General features: G+C 45.1%; 1 protein-coding gene across 10 annotated transcripts in view; it reads right to left on the bottom strand.

Moving 5' to 3' along the window:
- ZDHHC20 (zDHHC palmitoyltransferase 20) overlaps positions 1–9,651 on the bottom strand; it is a 51,925-nt gene extending 42,274 nt beyond the window's left edge. For all 10 annotated transcript variants that reach the window (XM_072326548.1, XM_072326544.1, XM_072326540.1 and 7 more), the window contains exon 1: positions 9,398–9,651. In XM_072326548.1, coding sequence (XP_072182649.1) covers positions 9,398–9,515 — 118 coding nt within the window. In that variant the 5' untranslated portion in view covers positions 9,516–9,651. The remainder of the gene's footprint in view (positions 1–9,397) is intronic.
- Between the last annotated feature and the right edge of the window lie 6,360 nt (positions 9,652–16,011).

Below are 16,011 nucleotides of genomic sequence, written 5' to 3'. Positions count from 1 at the left end.
TTTCCTCCCTGCAGGATTTCCTCCCACTTGGTTCTGTGGTTAAAGAGCACAGGTGGATTAGACTTGATGAGCACTTTAGGTCACTTCCAACCCCTGCAATTCTGTGATTCTGTGAAGACATTTACCAGAGACATGAGACACAAAAAAGAACATCAGCCAGCACTGGGCAGCTGTCCTCCACAACGAGTTGCTCTGTAGGTAATACTATTAACCATCACTACATTTAAAGTAAATGATATAACCAAGCGACATACAATTTGTTCTCTGAGAAGAATTTTTCAAGTAAGGTAATAATTTCTTTCTGGGAAAAAAAACAAAACCCAAGCTACTCTTCGTGGCTGTAACTACCAGTCCCTACACCTGCTGAGTGCCTTATGGTTCAGGCTGCTACTAGTAAACCCATTTACTTCCAGTCTAGATTTCTAGACAATACAGAAACTGTCTTTATTTAACTATTCCAAACAAGTTCTGAGGTATTATCAAAGGTTAAACAAAAATTAAAAAAATCAGGTTGCATTAGCACTGTGCCCTTGTGGCCAAAAAGGCCAATGGCATCCTGGGGTGCATTAAAAAGAGCATGGCCAGAAGGTCGGGGAGGTGATCCTCACCCTCTATTCTGCCCTGGTAAGGCCTCATCTGGAGTACTGTGTCCAGTTCTGGGCTCCCAGTACAAAAAAGACAGGGATCTCTTGGAAAGAGTCCAGCAGATGGCCACAAAGATGGTGAAGGGCCTGGAGCATCTTCCCTATGAAGAAAGGCTAAGTGAGCTGGGTCTGTTTAGCCTTGAGAAAAGAAGACTGAGAGGGGACCTGATCCAGGTCTATAAATGTCTGAGGTGTGGGGGGCAAAGTGGTGAGGCCAGACTCTTTTCAGCAGTGTGTGGAGACAGGACAAGGGGAAACGGACAGAAACTGGAACATAGGAAGTTCCACATGAATGTGCGCAAGAACTTCTTTATGGTGATGGTGACGGAGCACTGGAACAGGCTACCCAGGGGGGTGGTGGAGTCTCCTCCTCTGGAGATATTCAAGACCTGCCTGGACGCTGACCCATGTGACCTGCTGTAGGGAACCTGCTTTGGCAGGGGGGCTGGACTCAATGATCTCTGGAGGTCCCTTCCAACCCCTACGATTCTGTGATTCTGTGTGCAGAAGGATCAGCCAGCAGGGAGAGCAAACTCCAGACACAGCTGCTGCAACCTGTAGGCACAGTCACCAAGTGGCAAAAGAACTGTGGGCTGACTGTAGGCTTCTGCTTTGCTGGCAAGATATCCACCCATCTCCGCGTTTGGCTTCAAGTTCTTCCAAAATCAATTGCCTCCTTACTTAATTTCTGTCCCTGCAGCCAGTCTTTCCACTAACATTAGGATCAAATCTCATTGCAAAACTCTGCAGATAAAAGCTCTTTGTAAATCTCATCAAAAACTATTCAGTACTTGGTTTATGAAAGAAAGATTCTGATGCTGTCAAGATCATCAAATAATGGGAGAAATCAAACTGTCCAGCAAGCAGACCTATTCACACACATTATGTCACTGGATTCTTCTAATTAAGTTTTAAGCTCTCTTTTTTTAAGTACTGTTGGATAAGTTTGGTTGATCTTTGCCATTTGAGTTTAAATATGGATGTGCCTATGATGAAGAGAGCACACTTTCTGCCAGCAACAAATTAACGACACAGCTGTCAGTAATGTAGCCTCCAAACTCCCATCAAGATATCAATAAGCCATACTTCTATGCCCATTAAGCTTCTTTGAAGTTTTATTGTGAAAAACACACCATTTAAAGCCCCATCAATTAGTTGCAAGCAAAGTTAATGATGGGAAAATCATTAAAACTTGTAAATATAATATTTAATATATTATTTTTATTGTTGAAGTATTTAAAGAACAGATAAAAGTTCAAAGAGCGTGCATGGTGATTTGGAGATTCTGTCCATGTATGGCTCATCAAGTTGGCTGATAACAAATGCTGTCATCTTTTAATGCTGGAGGCTTTGCTGCTTGTTCTGGCAAAACAAAATGTCACTCCTGCTTCAACCTAAGGAAGGGATAATTTTGAGATAAACCTTGACTGCAGCTTCTTATGTTTCCTTAAAAAAAACACAAAGAAAAACAGCAGTGCTCACAGGAATGCAAGAGAAGAACCAAAGACTGCAAAGGAAAAAACCTCCAGGATAAAAGGACAAAGTTCTGGATTGAGGACAAGACTTGTGTGGGTTTTTTTGGGGGTTTTCTTCCCCCCCAGCAGATCTTATTTGACTTCTAGGCCACCTGGGAAGATGAACAAAACAAGCGGCAGCACAAAGGCCAGAGCCACCACAGAGGGATTTTTGGATGCTCCAAGTCAAGATCCATACTACAGGCTTGAAAGTACTCCAAAGTCAGGAGGAAATGCAAAGATACAAAAGAACTAAATTTACTGCCCACACAGCTCTCATTCAGTAAATACAGCTTAAAGCAAAAACAAACAAAAACACAAACAAAAAAGCCCCTCACACCTTACTCTCCTGATCTCTCACCACCACCCCGAAAGGAAACAAACCAAAAGTAACCAGCACCTGCCTGCTGACCTCTCACCACATGCTCTTGGAAAGCCTGAACTTGGAGCTCGTTGAAAGGTCAGTTGCACCGCCACAAATCTAATACTGTGTGTGCCAAGTGAAGAAGCAGCACTGCTGCTACATCTCAGAGATACATTCAGGGCTCCCAGGGTAAAGCACTAGATGGAACACAGCAGGACTGGCAGGCAGCTTAGCAAGAAGCAAGTGAGGAGTTTGATGTATGCATCACTCCTACTAAGAAGACTGACTTCTGCTGTCATCCTTCCAGGACATCACATATAGTGACACAGCTGGAAGAGCATCTACATTTGCAGGTGAAGTACTGGAGAGTGGTGAATTAGTCAGAAACGACGTCTGTGAAGAATAAGAAATTACTGCCTCTATAATTTGTGGATTATTAGATCAGAAAAGTGGTTAGTTCTAACCAAGCTCAAGAACACCCAGCCCCTCAAAGCTGTGGCTTCCACAGCAGCTACACAGAAATGTGAACCAGAATGGGATCAGGAGGTTCAGCTGCTTGTCTGAAGACTGAGAGAAGTCATGCAGAGAGGAGAGCACTGTGGCACAGCAGGTGGGAGCTGAGGCACAGCTGCATGCAGCTTATGTCCTGCACGTGCCCCACAGATCTCCCAGACCCCATTTTCTGCTTGCAGTCATGTCTTTCCCTCTCCCAGCAGCTTCTTGCCGAAGTAATCTCTCCAGTGGCTCTGCGTGTTTGGGAAGATGGGAGAAACACAGGATCATTCCAAGTTTGAGAATGTCAACAGAAAAAGCCAAACAAAAGAGAGAAGAAGCCAATTGGTTAAATGTCTAAACAATGAATTATTTAAAACGTTCAAGCCTACCCATTGTGCAGCAGTCGCTGCATTATTCCAGCAGACACCCATCCTGTAACACAGCCAGTAATATCCCCTTGTGCAACCAATGGGCTGAACCCATGCTTTTTAAAAAAAATTAATATTGAAAAAGAGAAAACCATGAAATTTAAGTATCACAGTATCACAGTATCGTGCGAGTTGGAAGGGACCTTAGAGATCATCGAGTCCAGCTCCCGGGATTCGAGCCTTCTGTGTAGCGAAGCGGCACTTCTACCCCTTGCTCCACAGGGGGGATTCGAACCCCAGGCCTCTGGTGTTGCAAGCAGCAATTCTACCACTGCGCCACCAGGGCATTAAAATGATAAAAATAAGCACACATGAGATCTCTACAGAAAAGCCTATGCTGAACTTGCAGCCTTTCCCAGCTATTATTAAAAAACCAAACTAACTCCCCCTCTAAAATTCCACATGACTGACCAGTTTTTCAGAGCAGAACAGAAAGTTCTGCCCAGGTACCATCTATTCCAGCAGTGTGGAAATACACTTGTCTTTTAATCCAAATTTGACAGACATGAAAGCAATGACTGCTTGTCAAGAACAGCACAGTAATGCGTTCTCCACATGCATGCTAAGAAGAGACTGTGGCTGAGGCATTTAATGGCAGTTTAGAATTTAACACAATCGTAAAACAGCTTATAAAGTAACTTTGCCTAGTCCATTCAAACAGATCGAGTTTGTTCCTTTCAAGGTAACTTCACACTTCATCTAAATTACCTTTCCTTCTCTCTGCAGCAGTAGCTTGCCTCATTCCAGTGGAATTATTACTTCTGTCTCTAAATTTCCACTCACTGGAGACAGACATCGGGATGCACATCCCAAAAAGCACAAACAAGAAAACCTGTGTGAAACCACATTTGATCACTCTGCAAATCACATGATCAAAATGGCTCAGTGTTTCCCATTTAATTCAGTGCTGCACCATATATAGCATCAGAGGGAGAGCGTTAAAGAAACTGCAGAGGCAAGGCATGCTGCTCTCATGATCAAATGATCTTGTGAGCAGATTCTCTTTGACAATCTTGTACCCATAACACAATTTTAATAGTCAAAAGGGAATGCGAATGAGGAACAGATGAGCTGTTTGGTCTTTTGAAAGAAAGGATAAGCAGATGCTTGATATGCTGCAGAGGAGGAACTTGATTTTGAGCACAGATAAGAAGAGACAGTCAGAGGTTCCAACAGGAGGCATTGCGCAGACTGGGGGTGGGGGAGAAGCAGTGGAAAGGTCTCTTCTCTTTCCTGGCAGAGGACAGGAGGAATTAAGGATGCCCCACAGAAAACAACTTGGTGACAGCACAAAGGGTGATATTAGGGCAGGGTACAGAGCAGGCAGAGGAGGAAAGGCAGAGATACAAGACAATTTCCCAAGAAACCAGGCTGAGCTACTGCTCTCGGAATGGTATTTTTGTTGTGGATTTTTTTTTTTTCCTCCAATAGGAGAATGCCAAGTGAGCAGATTTCATACCATATAAAGGGCACATGTCCACCCGTCCCTATAAAGCAATAGGATCAACACAGAGCAAAGAACCAAATAAGAAGGTTGATCATCTTTCTGCTCAAGCTAAGCATCTGGTTTTCCAATACACTTGTATCCAGCCTGAGCACCTCACCAGGAATTCTACTTATTCATAACAAGAGAAGAGGCTCTCACTTAAGATGACAACAGGCGTGCTTGAGCCAAGGCACTACAACAGAACTAAGTGTGTCCACAGCAGTTTTCTTTTTTATTCTTTGAAATTCACAAGAGAAGCACATAAGCACAGCTAACTATTACTAATAATCTAACGTGCTTAATTAGTAAGCTGTTCACTCTCCTGAAGAGGAACTGCTTTTCCTATGGGAATGGCTTTGCACACACCCTGCCAATGCTGTAGCTGAGTGCCGATCCTGTTGCAGCAGTCAGAAATCAGGTTACTGAGCTGCTGCTGTTTGTACCACATCGCTCTGCTCATTAACTGCTGCATTAACATTTTTAGTAGAGATTTCTTCCAGAGGAGGCAGATGGAATTACCTGCCTTCTGTTTATGCAACGGATTCTTCAAATGGGTGCATCACAACACATCACTGAGTGCTCCTCATGCTTTGGGGAAATCAGAGCTACCTTCCTGCTTAAAAGGGCTACTGCAGTCAGTATAACAGAGAAGGAGTTAAATGTGCACCAGTACCATTAAATTATGAATTCCAAGTTGCAAACTGCTGTTTCTGCAAGCATTCTAGTAAAAAAATGGGTGCCTGTATGAAACAGCCTGGCTTCACCCACCAGCTTCTGCTGTGTACGTCAGAACAGTGACTTCTAATCAAGGTGTAGCCAGTTGGCATTTAAGCTGCTCACCTACATAAGGGTTTGGAGAATGGTGAGATAGGCAATGAGAGGCAAGTCAAAAGTGAGAATGAGCCCCACGAGAAGAGCTCTGGTCACACTGAGCATGACCTTCTGAGGGGATGCGGTGAGCAGAAACAATCGGTTCAATTCACTAAGAATATAATACCACCATTGTTTATGAAGGCAATGTTAAAAGCAAAACATGTTTTGACAACAAGAAGGAAAACAATAACTGGTTTTAAAGTAATGAAAAGCCTTTTTGTGGCACCCACTACGTATTTCTAGGTGTGCTTTCTTGCATACAGAGCTCCATGCAAGTTATAGGTAGAAAGAAACAATCTACTAAGAAAGCACTAATTCATGCTTTTCTAATTTAAAGCATTCAAAGAAATCCGGAATGCGACGCTGCCTCGAGTCTTTTCCACTTCCTTCAGCTATGTGCGTTCACAGAGTTTTTCCACAACAGTTCCCTCACATTTGGTGAGAAATGGCAGTTTTGCCATCTTTCCAGTTGGTCAGTAGCCAGATTACCAGATGGGTCAGGGCTACACAGCAGCAGTGGTCTGAAACGGCCGGCATTCACCAATTCAGCCCAGTGATGCTTCAGAGAAATACACCTATGCTGGCAGTTTCTATAGAGGAAAACAACAGCTCACACCGAGAAGCTCCTTTCATCTCACCCACACCATTCCTTCCTGGTGCTCACAGGCAGTATGCAATAAGAAGCAGCATAACCAAGTAAATACATGCTGGTGGTGAATTACAGAGCAGGGCCAAGGCCCTCAACCACCAGCAGCAGGACAATGAGCAATATGGGAACGTCCCAGTGCAGGAGGGTGGGGCAAGTTGTACAGTGAAGCAAAACTGAAAGAGTGACATGAAAAAGGAAGCAACCCCAGCTTTAACACACCATTTTCTACTTTTATTACTAAGAGTATTTTATGCCTCTGCATTAATCTTGGCTCCCCAGTAGATCTACTAATTAAATACATATGTTTAACCATTAATACATGAGCTGGGACTTGAGGAAAAAAGCCCACTACAACAGGACAGAAGAAATAGCTTGGGAGAACGAAGCCTTTCTTTCTGTTTCCTTGCTAGCATCAGATCTTAATGATTTGCTAACCTTTAACAATAACCTTGGGAAAAAACACTGACTCCTGTGTGGTTGTAACTTCTGTTTTACACTCAGTATTTACTCGATCTGTTTCTTCTTGTCCTCTACAAAACTTTCATTCTTCCATCTGTCTTTCCCTCACCCAGACATGTATCAGCCAGAGGCACAACAGGCCATAAGCTCCACTTCTGCACCTGCTGTATGGGCACATATGCTGAGACTGCCGCTTCATTCACTAGCAGCGCATTAAAGGCAAGCCCTCGCTTCATACTGCACACTGCAGTAGTTTTCAAACCAAAATAAAACATATGGAGTACAGGGAGAAAGTAAACATACCTGCCAAGAGAAACAGAAAACTGTTGCTCTCTAAATCCTCTCCATGCTGGAACTCAAACACAGGTTAAGTGATGCGCATTGGGGAGGGAAGAACAACCAAAAACCTCATAAAAAGCCTGAAATATATATTTCCTGTCCCTTGAGATGAATCTTCACCACATGCATAAACAAAGTTCAACAGAAGCATAAAAGTGAGAATAATAGTCTTTTAAATCAATCAGAAAAAAAGGCATAGAAAAACAAATCTTGGTCACCAACCACCACTTTGACATTAAACAACTGTAGGACTCGGAGACAGCAGTAAAAATCAATAGGTAATTATCTTACTAAATGACCATGTTTTCTTAATAGCCTGTATCTGCAGACACAGAGAATAAAGTTGATTTGCGAGCAAGTGCCAGAGGTCTAGAAATCAGATTTATAGATGTGAAAGTTCTCGCATAAACAGGAGCCAGCCTTTCCAAGTGTTTGCACACAAATGAAATCCTGCTGAACCTGGAAAGGGCTCCGCAGTTTCTCTCTGTCTGCAAAGGTCTTCCATTAGATGGGGGTCAAAGATTTATCTCTGGACAAAATTACTCAGCAGCATCCAGCCCTGAGCCACCCTGTGATTAGGGCACAGAGCTGGGACTTGGGAGATGGAGGACCCATCCCGATCCAGCCAGAGAGAGCCAGCACAACCCTGGGCAAGTCATTTTAGCTCTTGAATTTCTGTTCTTTATTGATGAGAAGAAACATATACCCCTGGTATATATAATATACCCCTGGTCTGCCTTTCGTCATGTTGGACTTCATATCACATCTGTAAAATGTAAGCCTAAAACTCAGCACAGCCCCCTCAGCACTGCTCTAACCCATGCCCCAAACCTCCTGCATTAGAGACTGTCTAAAATCTGGTTCCAAGTGTTTATAGTTTCAAAGTCCTATTTCCCCAAAATAACAGTACTATTTACTCATACAAGCATACTTCTAAACCACAGCAATCTGACACATTTGGATGCAGTGACATATTTGCAATGCTTTCATGTCAACATTTCATGTAATATCTCAGTAAGGATTCCTTTAGAATTATGTTTTTACTACTTCATGTCCAAATAACATTTTGTTTGCTGTTTATGCTACGTTCCATTCCACATATGTTAACAGAAAGGCTGTGAGATAGATGAATTTCAGAAGTTACCCGAAAACTAAGCATTGCAACAAACACACAATTCTGATTATTTCCAAAGAACAGATACCTTTACAAGTTTCACCAAAGTATATTCAAGCACTTTATTTCAAGCCAGAGCTATGAAAGCAAGTATTGCACAGAAACAGAAGTAAATGGACCAAAGCACACCTAAGCACATAGCTGGAAACAGTCCTTCACTCACTCTTTTGTTGTATATTTTACCTTTAGCTTCACCTTCCTTACTTTAAAAAACTGAACACCAAATTACGTATTTCTTAAGATTTCCCACACTGCTACCAAGCCCCAGCAAGGCTGGTGAATGCTGCACATCCCTGCTCGTCTCCATTTCCCCTGAACGGGTGAATATCCTCCTGAACCAGCCTTAATTTCCTCCCACAGATAGAACAGGGTACATATCATCCTGACTGACACCGACCACAAATCAGATTTCCACGAGGCTGAACCCTACCAGCACAGCCTTGACGCAGCCCGACAAACCCCTAAGCCCCAAATCCCGCTTAGGGAGGATGTTTTCATCCTAATTACACCTCCGTGACACCGGACCCCGGCACTGTTAATTAAAAGAGGGGGGGGGGGATACAACTCAACGCGCTCAAGGAGTTACCGGGTATACGAGGAAGTTCCAGATCGGCTCAAATCGAGAGAAATAGAAAGAGGGGGAAACGCCGCCTGAGCAGCCACAGCTGTGAGGCAGAGATCCCGTCCGGGCTCCAGAGCCCCCCAACCCAGAGCGGGCAGAGCCCACCGGGATCCCCTCCCGCCCTCCGACAGGAGGCAATAGGTCAACCCGGCTCCAGGGACGGCCCGAGGCCGAGGGATGGCGGAGGAGGGGGGAGGGGGAAAGAACAACACCGCTCCGAACGAAAGCCCGAGGGAAAAGTGACCCCTCGGGACTTCCCAGTGCCGCAGAGTGGGGCAGAGCTCCCAGGAGGGCGGCGCGGGGACCCCCGTCCGGCTATCAGCCCGCCCGTCCTCCGTCCCCGCACTCACACACACACAGCTCCACCACGTAGGCGTAGTAGGACCAGGCCACGACCAGGGCGATGAAGACCACGGGCACCCAGGCCAGCACTCTCTGGCAGCACTTGAGGACGTGGGACGGCGCCATCTTCCCCCCGCGGCCGCCGCAGGAGGCATCGGCGCCGACGCTGCACGGGCGGCGGCTGCAGCAATTGCCGCCGTTGCGGAGCCGGCCCCGGGCGGCGCGGGCAGGCCCTGGGCGGGCCGCAGTGGGCGGGAGATGGGCGGCCCCGAACCCGCCACCTCCTCCTCCTCCTGCCGCCGAGTTGCGGGGACTCTACAGTACGGCTCGGCTCGGGGCGGTGTCCTGCGCGGTTCACGGGGCAGTCCCTGTGCGGCAGCACCGGGCCAGTGTCACTGCACGGCGTGGGACATCCCTCTGCGCAGCCGACCCCGTTCACTCCCAGCTCCTGCGTACCGCCGCCTCTCCTGGCGGGGCACTTCGAGAAGCTGAACTCTGCGCAGCTCCGTTCTGCAGCATCAGCATTATTCTCATCCTAAATCCAAAGCACGACGCCATCCAGCTACCGGGAAGGACGGGAACGCCATCCCAGGGCAGGGTGCTGCCGCGATCCCGTTCCCGCCCGCCGCCCCCTCACGGCCGCTCCCGCGGCGCTCCGGCACCACCTGGCGGCGGCCGCGCTGCAGCACGTTGGTTCCTCACGGCGTGAGGTTGGCAGGGAGCGAAAAACGAGCAAATAAATGCAGCCGACCGATAAGGGACTTGGTTGGGAACACAGTGTGGGGGCAGCTGTGTGGAGTCTGTATGATACCTTCGCAGTCACAGTAGCAGTGAAAGCGCACAGTTCTGTCAGCCTGCGTGTGGTGCGAGTTAGCTTGAGCCACTGCGTATCGAATGGCTGGTATTCGGTCTGTAATATATGGGATAAATTGGGAACGGGAACGTCAAATATGATTTTTTCTGAACTATGTTGGATATTAGGTTGGATGTTAGGAAAAATATCTTGTCACAAGGAGTGGTGAGGCAGTGGCATGGGCAGCCCAGGGAGGTGGTGCAGTCACTGCCCCTGGAGGTGTGGAGATGCGGCACTGAGTGGTATGGTTGGTGGGCATGGTGGCGGTGGGTTGATGGCTTAGTTCAACCTCCAATGTTAGTGGCCTTTTCCAACCTTAATTATTCTATGATTCTGTGTTCACAGCATGCCCCTTCTATACCAACCACCTGGCACTGTCTGGCATGTTGACTACCTGGTGAACACTGTGTTAAGAGCACACAGTGACATTTAGCAGTCCTATATTTGGTGTTGAAATGCTCACAGCTAAACTAAGGAAAATGGGAGGAATTTTGAATCCCATACGTGATAATTCGGTAACACACTGTGGATGTTTATATGTTGCAGTGTCAGTCATAACCACCTAAGGCAGCCAAAAGTAGCATGAGGCAAAAGTGACTGCCAAACTAGCAGAAAATACCTCTCAGATGTTAAACTCAGGAATCTCCATTTGTTCATTTTACCAAGCACAGCCACTGGCAATGGAAATATTGAACCAGTGGCTGGATGCTTTCTTAGATCATAGTGTCATAGAATATCCCGAGTTGGAAGGGACCAATAACGAACATTGAGTTCAACCCTGAGCTGTGGAATATAAAACTGTGAGCAGTGGGATATAAAACTCTGCATCACCCTATGTGAAGTCTTGGGTACGGGGCTGTTGGAACTTGAATTACAAGGGAGTTGTGTATGTACAGTGTGAACATTTGTCTAACCAATCACTTTTGGAAGTGAGCAACTTCACAGCATGTGTGCTCTTTACCCTGTATGAACCCTGACTACCACACCACCATTGCTGGGAATGGGCCTGAATAGGACTCCAGAGAGGTGCAAATAGAGCCAGCTTGTGCTGAGCCTGTGGTGCCTGTGGCTGCTGTTGCTGCCCTCTGACACTGCCTTCATCCTTCTCCCTAGATTTCAGAATAATATCGTAACCCTTTATAAGAATTGAATATGAATCACAAAGCCAGTGACCTCTGTATAAACCTGCGAGAGATGATTTTTGACCAGCTACTGCCAGCAACATTTCTGTGCAGTGTTTCCATCCTAAGAGGAACTGAAGTAGAAATGAATCAAAGGAGACAAGGCTGGGAGGTGCTGGGAGGGCTGCTTGTCCTGGATGGTGTGCTTCTGCCTGAGGAATTGCACTGCATAAGGACCACTTGGCTCAGGGTGTAACATCTTCCACTTCTCAGAGCCATCTGGGATGTATCTACTGTGATTTCCTCAGGAGAAAAGAACTCTTGAATGGAGTTCCATTCTACGCAGAATGGAAGCAAGCTCTGCTAGAAGTGACTGTGTGTCTGCTTGACTTTGAAGCACTGCACTACAGCTCATGTGATGTCATCCCATAGTTGCCAAGAAGCAAAATCCAGGTGCCCCTGGTCCATTTCAAATGCCCCTTTCTGGCTGCCCACCTGCTTTACCTACATGAAGATCTCTGTGAGAGCAGTGAATCGTACCTTTGCAGCCTCTGAACTGACAGGTGTTTGTTAGTCTGTTTGCAATACACAGTTCATGCAGCTTGGAGGGGAAAAGGTGGAAAAACTTATTGCACTGTAAGTTATTGTATCATAGGTGACAGGAGGAGGGGAAATGGCCTCAAGTTGTGCCAGGGGGGGTTAAGGTTGGATATCAGCAAAAACTTCTTTACAGAAAGGGTAGTTAAGCACTGGAATAGGCTGCCCAGGGAGGTGGTTGAATCGCCATCCCTGGATGTGTTTAAAAACCATTTGGATGTGGTGCTCAGGGACATGATTTAGCGGAGGGTTGTTAGTTAGGGGACTATGGTTGGGTTGTGGTTGGACTCGTTGATCTTTAAGGTCTTTTCCAACCTGAGTGATTCTATGATTCTGTGATACAAAGTCATAACGTGGCTCATTATGAATCTTTTCTATTTGTTCCTGATAATAGATAAATCCATTTCTCTAGGCTTAATTTCTGATCATGCATAAGACCAAAGGAGATGGCTCAAGAACTTGCTCTGTGCATTCCAGTGCCGCTCATGTAATCTTGTATACGTTAACTGAGAGTGATTAGTCGTCCTTGTTTGCATTGGGTCAAATCCTAAATTGCAAAGAACTTCTTTTGCTCAAACAGCATTTGAAACATTAATTTCAGCTGTGTTGATTTATTCCTTGCTTTCCTAGCATCCTCTGTTCAGTCATGTTCATGTCTCCTAAATTATAGTTTATTCAAAAGGCATTTAAAAAAGCTTTGCTTCTTTTAACAATAGGAACTATCATTTAAATACTACCCTTTTTTCTTTTGAAGTCTCGTTTTCTAAAGAGCAGCTGCAGTGCATTTTGCTATCCTTCCCATTCAGCAGGGAATACAATCAGCTCTCCTGTGACTCAGCTCCCACTGCTTTACGAACTACCTTGTGTGGCTTATTTAAGAGTCACACAGTTATTAGTAATGTTCGCTCCTTCTAATAGTAGCCATTTCAAAGTAGATTAAAACGCAGTAAGATGCCACATAACTATTCTGAAAGAAGAAAATTGAAACACTGTATTGACAAGCGCTTAAAATTGTTCCTTTCTAAGAGTTTTCACTCTTCCAAGAAAACAGCACTTCAATTTCTGTATAAAAAAAAATCCAAATCCATTAAGGCTTATCAACAAAGAAGGCATTGCCAAAGTACAGGTTTAGTCTGGAGAAGATCATCTTCTGCGCTCCCCCAGCAGTTCATGGAGAAGGACCCAAGAGAACGGCCTGGGGCTGCATCAAGGGAAGGCTGGAGATCAGGAAAAGGCTCTTCACCAGAGGGCGGTCAGGCCCTGGAACAAAGCCCAGTGGTCGCAGCACTGAGCTGTCTGAGCAATGCTCTTCAGACATATGGTCTGATTTGTGGGTGGTCCCGTGTAGAGCCAGGAGCTGCATTTGATGATCCCTATGGGTCCCTTCCAACCCCGAGTATTCTGTGGTTCTATGACAAGAACAGGCTCTTCAGAGGATGTTTTGGCACTTGCTGGTGTCTGAAATCCCACACATTTCTCTGCTTTGACTACAGAATCTCCTTTCTCACAAATTTTCTTGTCTGAGAGCATTTGATATGAGGCCAAAGTGAATCTCACATTTTGCCAAATGCAGAGTGTGCACTCCCAGAGCCTTCCATCTTTAAGTTTGCCAGAGTCTCCCAGAGCCTTCCTCCCTTTAATTGCACCAGGGGAAGTTCAGGTTGGGTACTGTGAAAAATGTCTTATCATAAGGAGTGGTGAGGCAGTGGCACAGGCTGCCCAGGGAGGGGGTGGAGCCACTGTTCCTGGAGGGGTTCAAGAAATGTGGAGATGTGGTGCCGAGGGACACGGTTAGTGGGCATGGTGGGGATGTGCTGATGGTTGGATTGGATGGCCTTAGTGTTTCTTTTCCAACCTTAATGATTCTGTGATTTCCACTTGACAGTCGGTGAGCCAGGCCACCATCAGCCAGGGTAGAGAAAGAAAGAACAAGCTTCCAATTAGGCACGTGGTTGTGAAAAAGCACAGCTTTTTGCTCTCCAAGGAATGAGGGGTACTTTCTGACACGACGCAGGTGGGTGCACAGTTGGGCAGTGTTGGGAGGATGGTGTGCATGAGCCGCAGCGCGGTTCCTGGGGTCCATGAGGAGAGCTCTGCACCACGGCCTTCTGGTTAATGAAGCAAAACTTTATTAACTGAGCCAACACCAGCCTAATGGGAAATCTGTCTCCACATATGCTGCATAATTTCTACATTATTGAACCAACTAGGAATTGTTTAATCAACAAAGACAGCAGGAAACCTTCAGAATGTAGATGAGCAGGGAGCTGCAAGCTTGTTTGTGGACCGATTTTGTACGTGCTCAAGTCTCTCAGGTTTCCTTTCCACTTCTTGTTGGGCAACATTTTCAGTTTCCCTAGGAGGAATTTCTAAGGTTGCCTGGTGCTAACAATATGTGTCTATGTCCATGGCTTATGCCTTCATGCTTCCTTCATGCCCAGTGGCGCTACAGGGGCTGTTGCTTGGTCAGCGTGGATCTCAGTAATAACAACCACATCACTGGGATAGATACTGTCTGTTCAGAAGGACTGGAGGTTTCTTTCTTCACTGGAACAGTTTCCTGACCAGCTCTGACTGTTTAACAGGGAAGGTTGAAGACACAAGACACGCTGGCACTCTTCCATGAGAAGAAAACTGTATTTAAAGCTCCAGTGTACATTTATTAATCCATCTCTATGCTTCAGTCTGGACTATAGAGGAGGATTTTGAAGTATTTCCTCTAGCTCTCTGGATTTGTTCCCACTTCAGCCCTTCATCTGGCAGTCCTCATCTTGCGTATTCTTTTAAAATAAATTACATCAATTTATGAGACCTCCAAAATATGTAATACATTTTATTTTATATATTTTTTTTAATTCCAAATAACACTCAAAAGCAAAGTGGGGGCTTTTTTTTTAGCATTTAATTTTATTTCATTTTTAGTATATTTGTGTTCAGAGGAAGGAATCCTAAGATTAAAAAAGTTGTAACTGATACACTTCATTGGCACATTGGCAGAAGGTAAGACCTGTATGTAAATTGTGTTGCATAATGTTGACATAATGTCAGCTTGCAAATACCGTACAGTTACTAAAAGGAAGTTAACAAAAATGATAACTACAATGGATTCCTCATAAGACAAGGTCGGTCTAAACACTTATGTAAACAGCTCTTTCAGTCTAAGATATTTTATCTGAGAAATGATTTTAAGACTGTCTCACAAATCCTTTGTGGTGAAAACAAACAGAATTAAGCCACAGATTAAACACAGAGCCTGATTCTTCATGGGACAAACCTTCCCTGGCATCCCGAGGAATTCTTTCCTGGCTGCAATTTCAGGGTAGTTTCTTCTGACAATCTTAACTGCATTTTAATTCCTGAGTAATCATTCCATTTCATTTACTATAGGCACGATGTTTGCTTTAAAATAAGCATATCCGTTTTCTTTTTCCTCTGAGCTGGACACCAGATCTTTAGCTAAGAAATAAAACTTGAGATCCATTTTTAGTAACTTGCTGCCAAAAGCAGACATTGCTGATTGCACAAACCCAGATACGAATGAGCAACGAGGCATTCAACTCTGAGATACACTAAAGCTGGATGAATTGATTTTTCCAACAGAAAACCAAACAGCTTGCAGGATGTGTGTCATTGGTAAACAAAACAAAACAAAAAACAACCACAAAAGCAATGCAGAACATCAAGAACCTATTAAGAATTCACAGAATTAGTTGTTAAACAATCATCTCCATTCCAAAATAAAAACAATTTGCCAAAATACAAACAGCAACAAGTAAAAGGCTGCCCTGTATTATAGCACAGCTGAAACAACACCCACTGTAGGGGAACACACACACACTCCTATGATACAGAAGTGTCTTGCTTGATTTTGTCCTTTAAAAAAAAAAGGTTTAGTGCTGTGAAGCTGGTTGTGGTACTTCCATACCAGCCCTGCTGCTCCACCTCTGCTCACAGCAGCTCTTACTCATAGTTCCCATCACCATAAACAGCTTCCAAAAGTACAGAGTGAAAACAGCTGCCTGATTCCTCATTGCCCACAGAGCAGTGCCAT

The sequence above is a fragment of the Excalfactoria chinensis genome, chromosome 1 (genome assembly GCF_039878825.1).
Source record: "Excalfactoria chinensis isolate bCotChi1 chromosome 1, bCotChi1.hap2, whole genome shotgun sequence".
Taxonomy (NCBI): domain Eukaryota; kingdom Metazoa; phylum Chordata; class Aves; order Galliformes; family Phasianidae; genus Excalfactoria; species Excalfactoria chinensis.
Note: the sequence above shows the minus strand (reverse complement) of the source record. Positions and strands in the feature narration are given on the sequence as shown.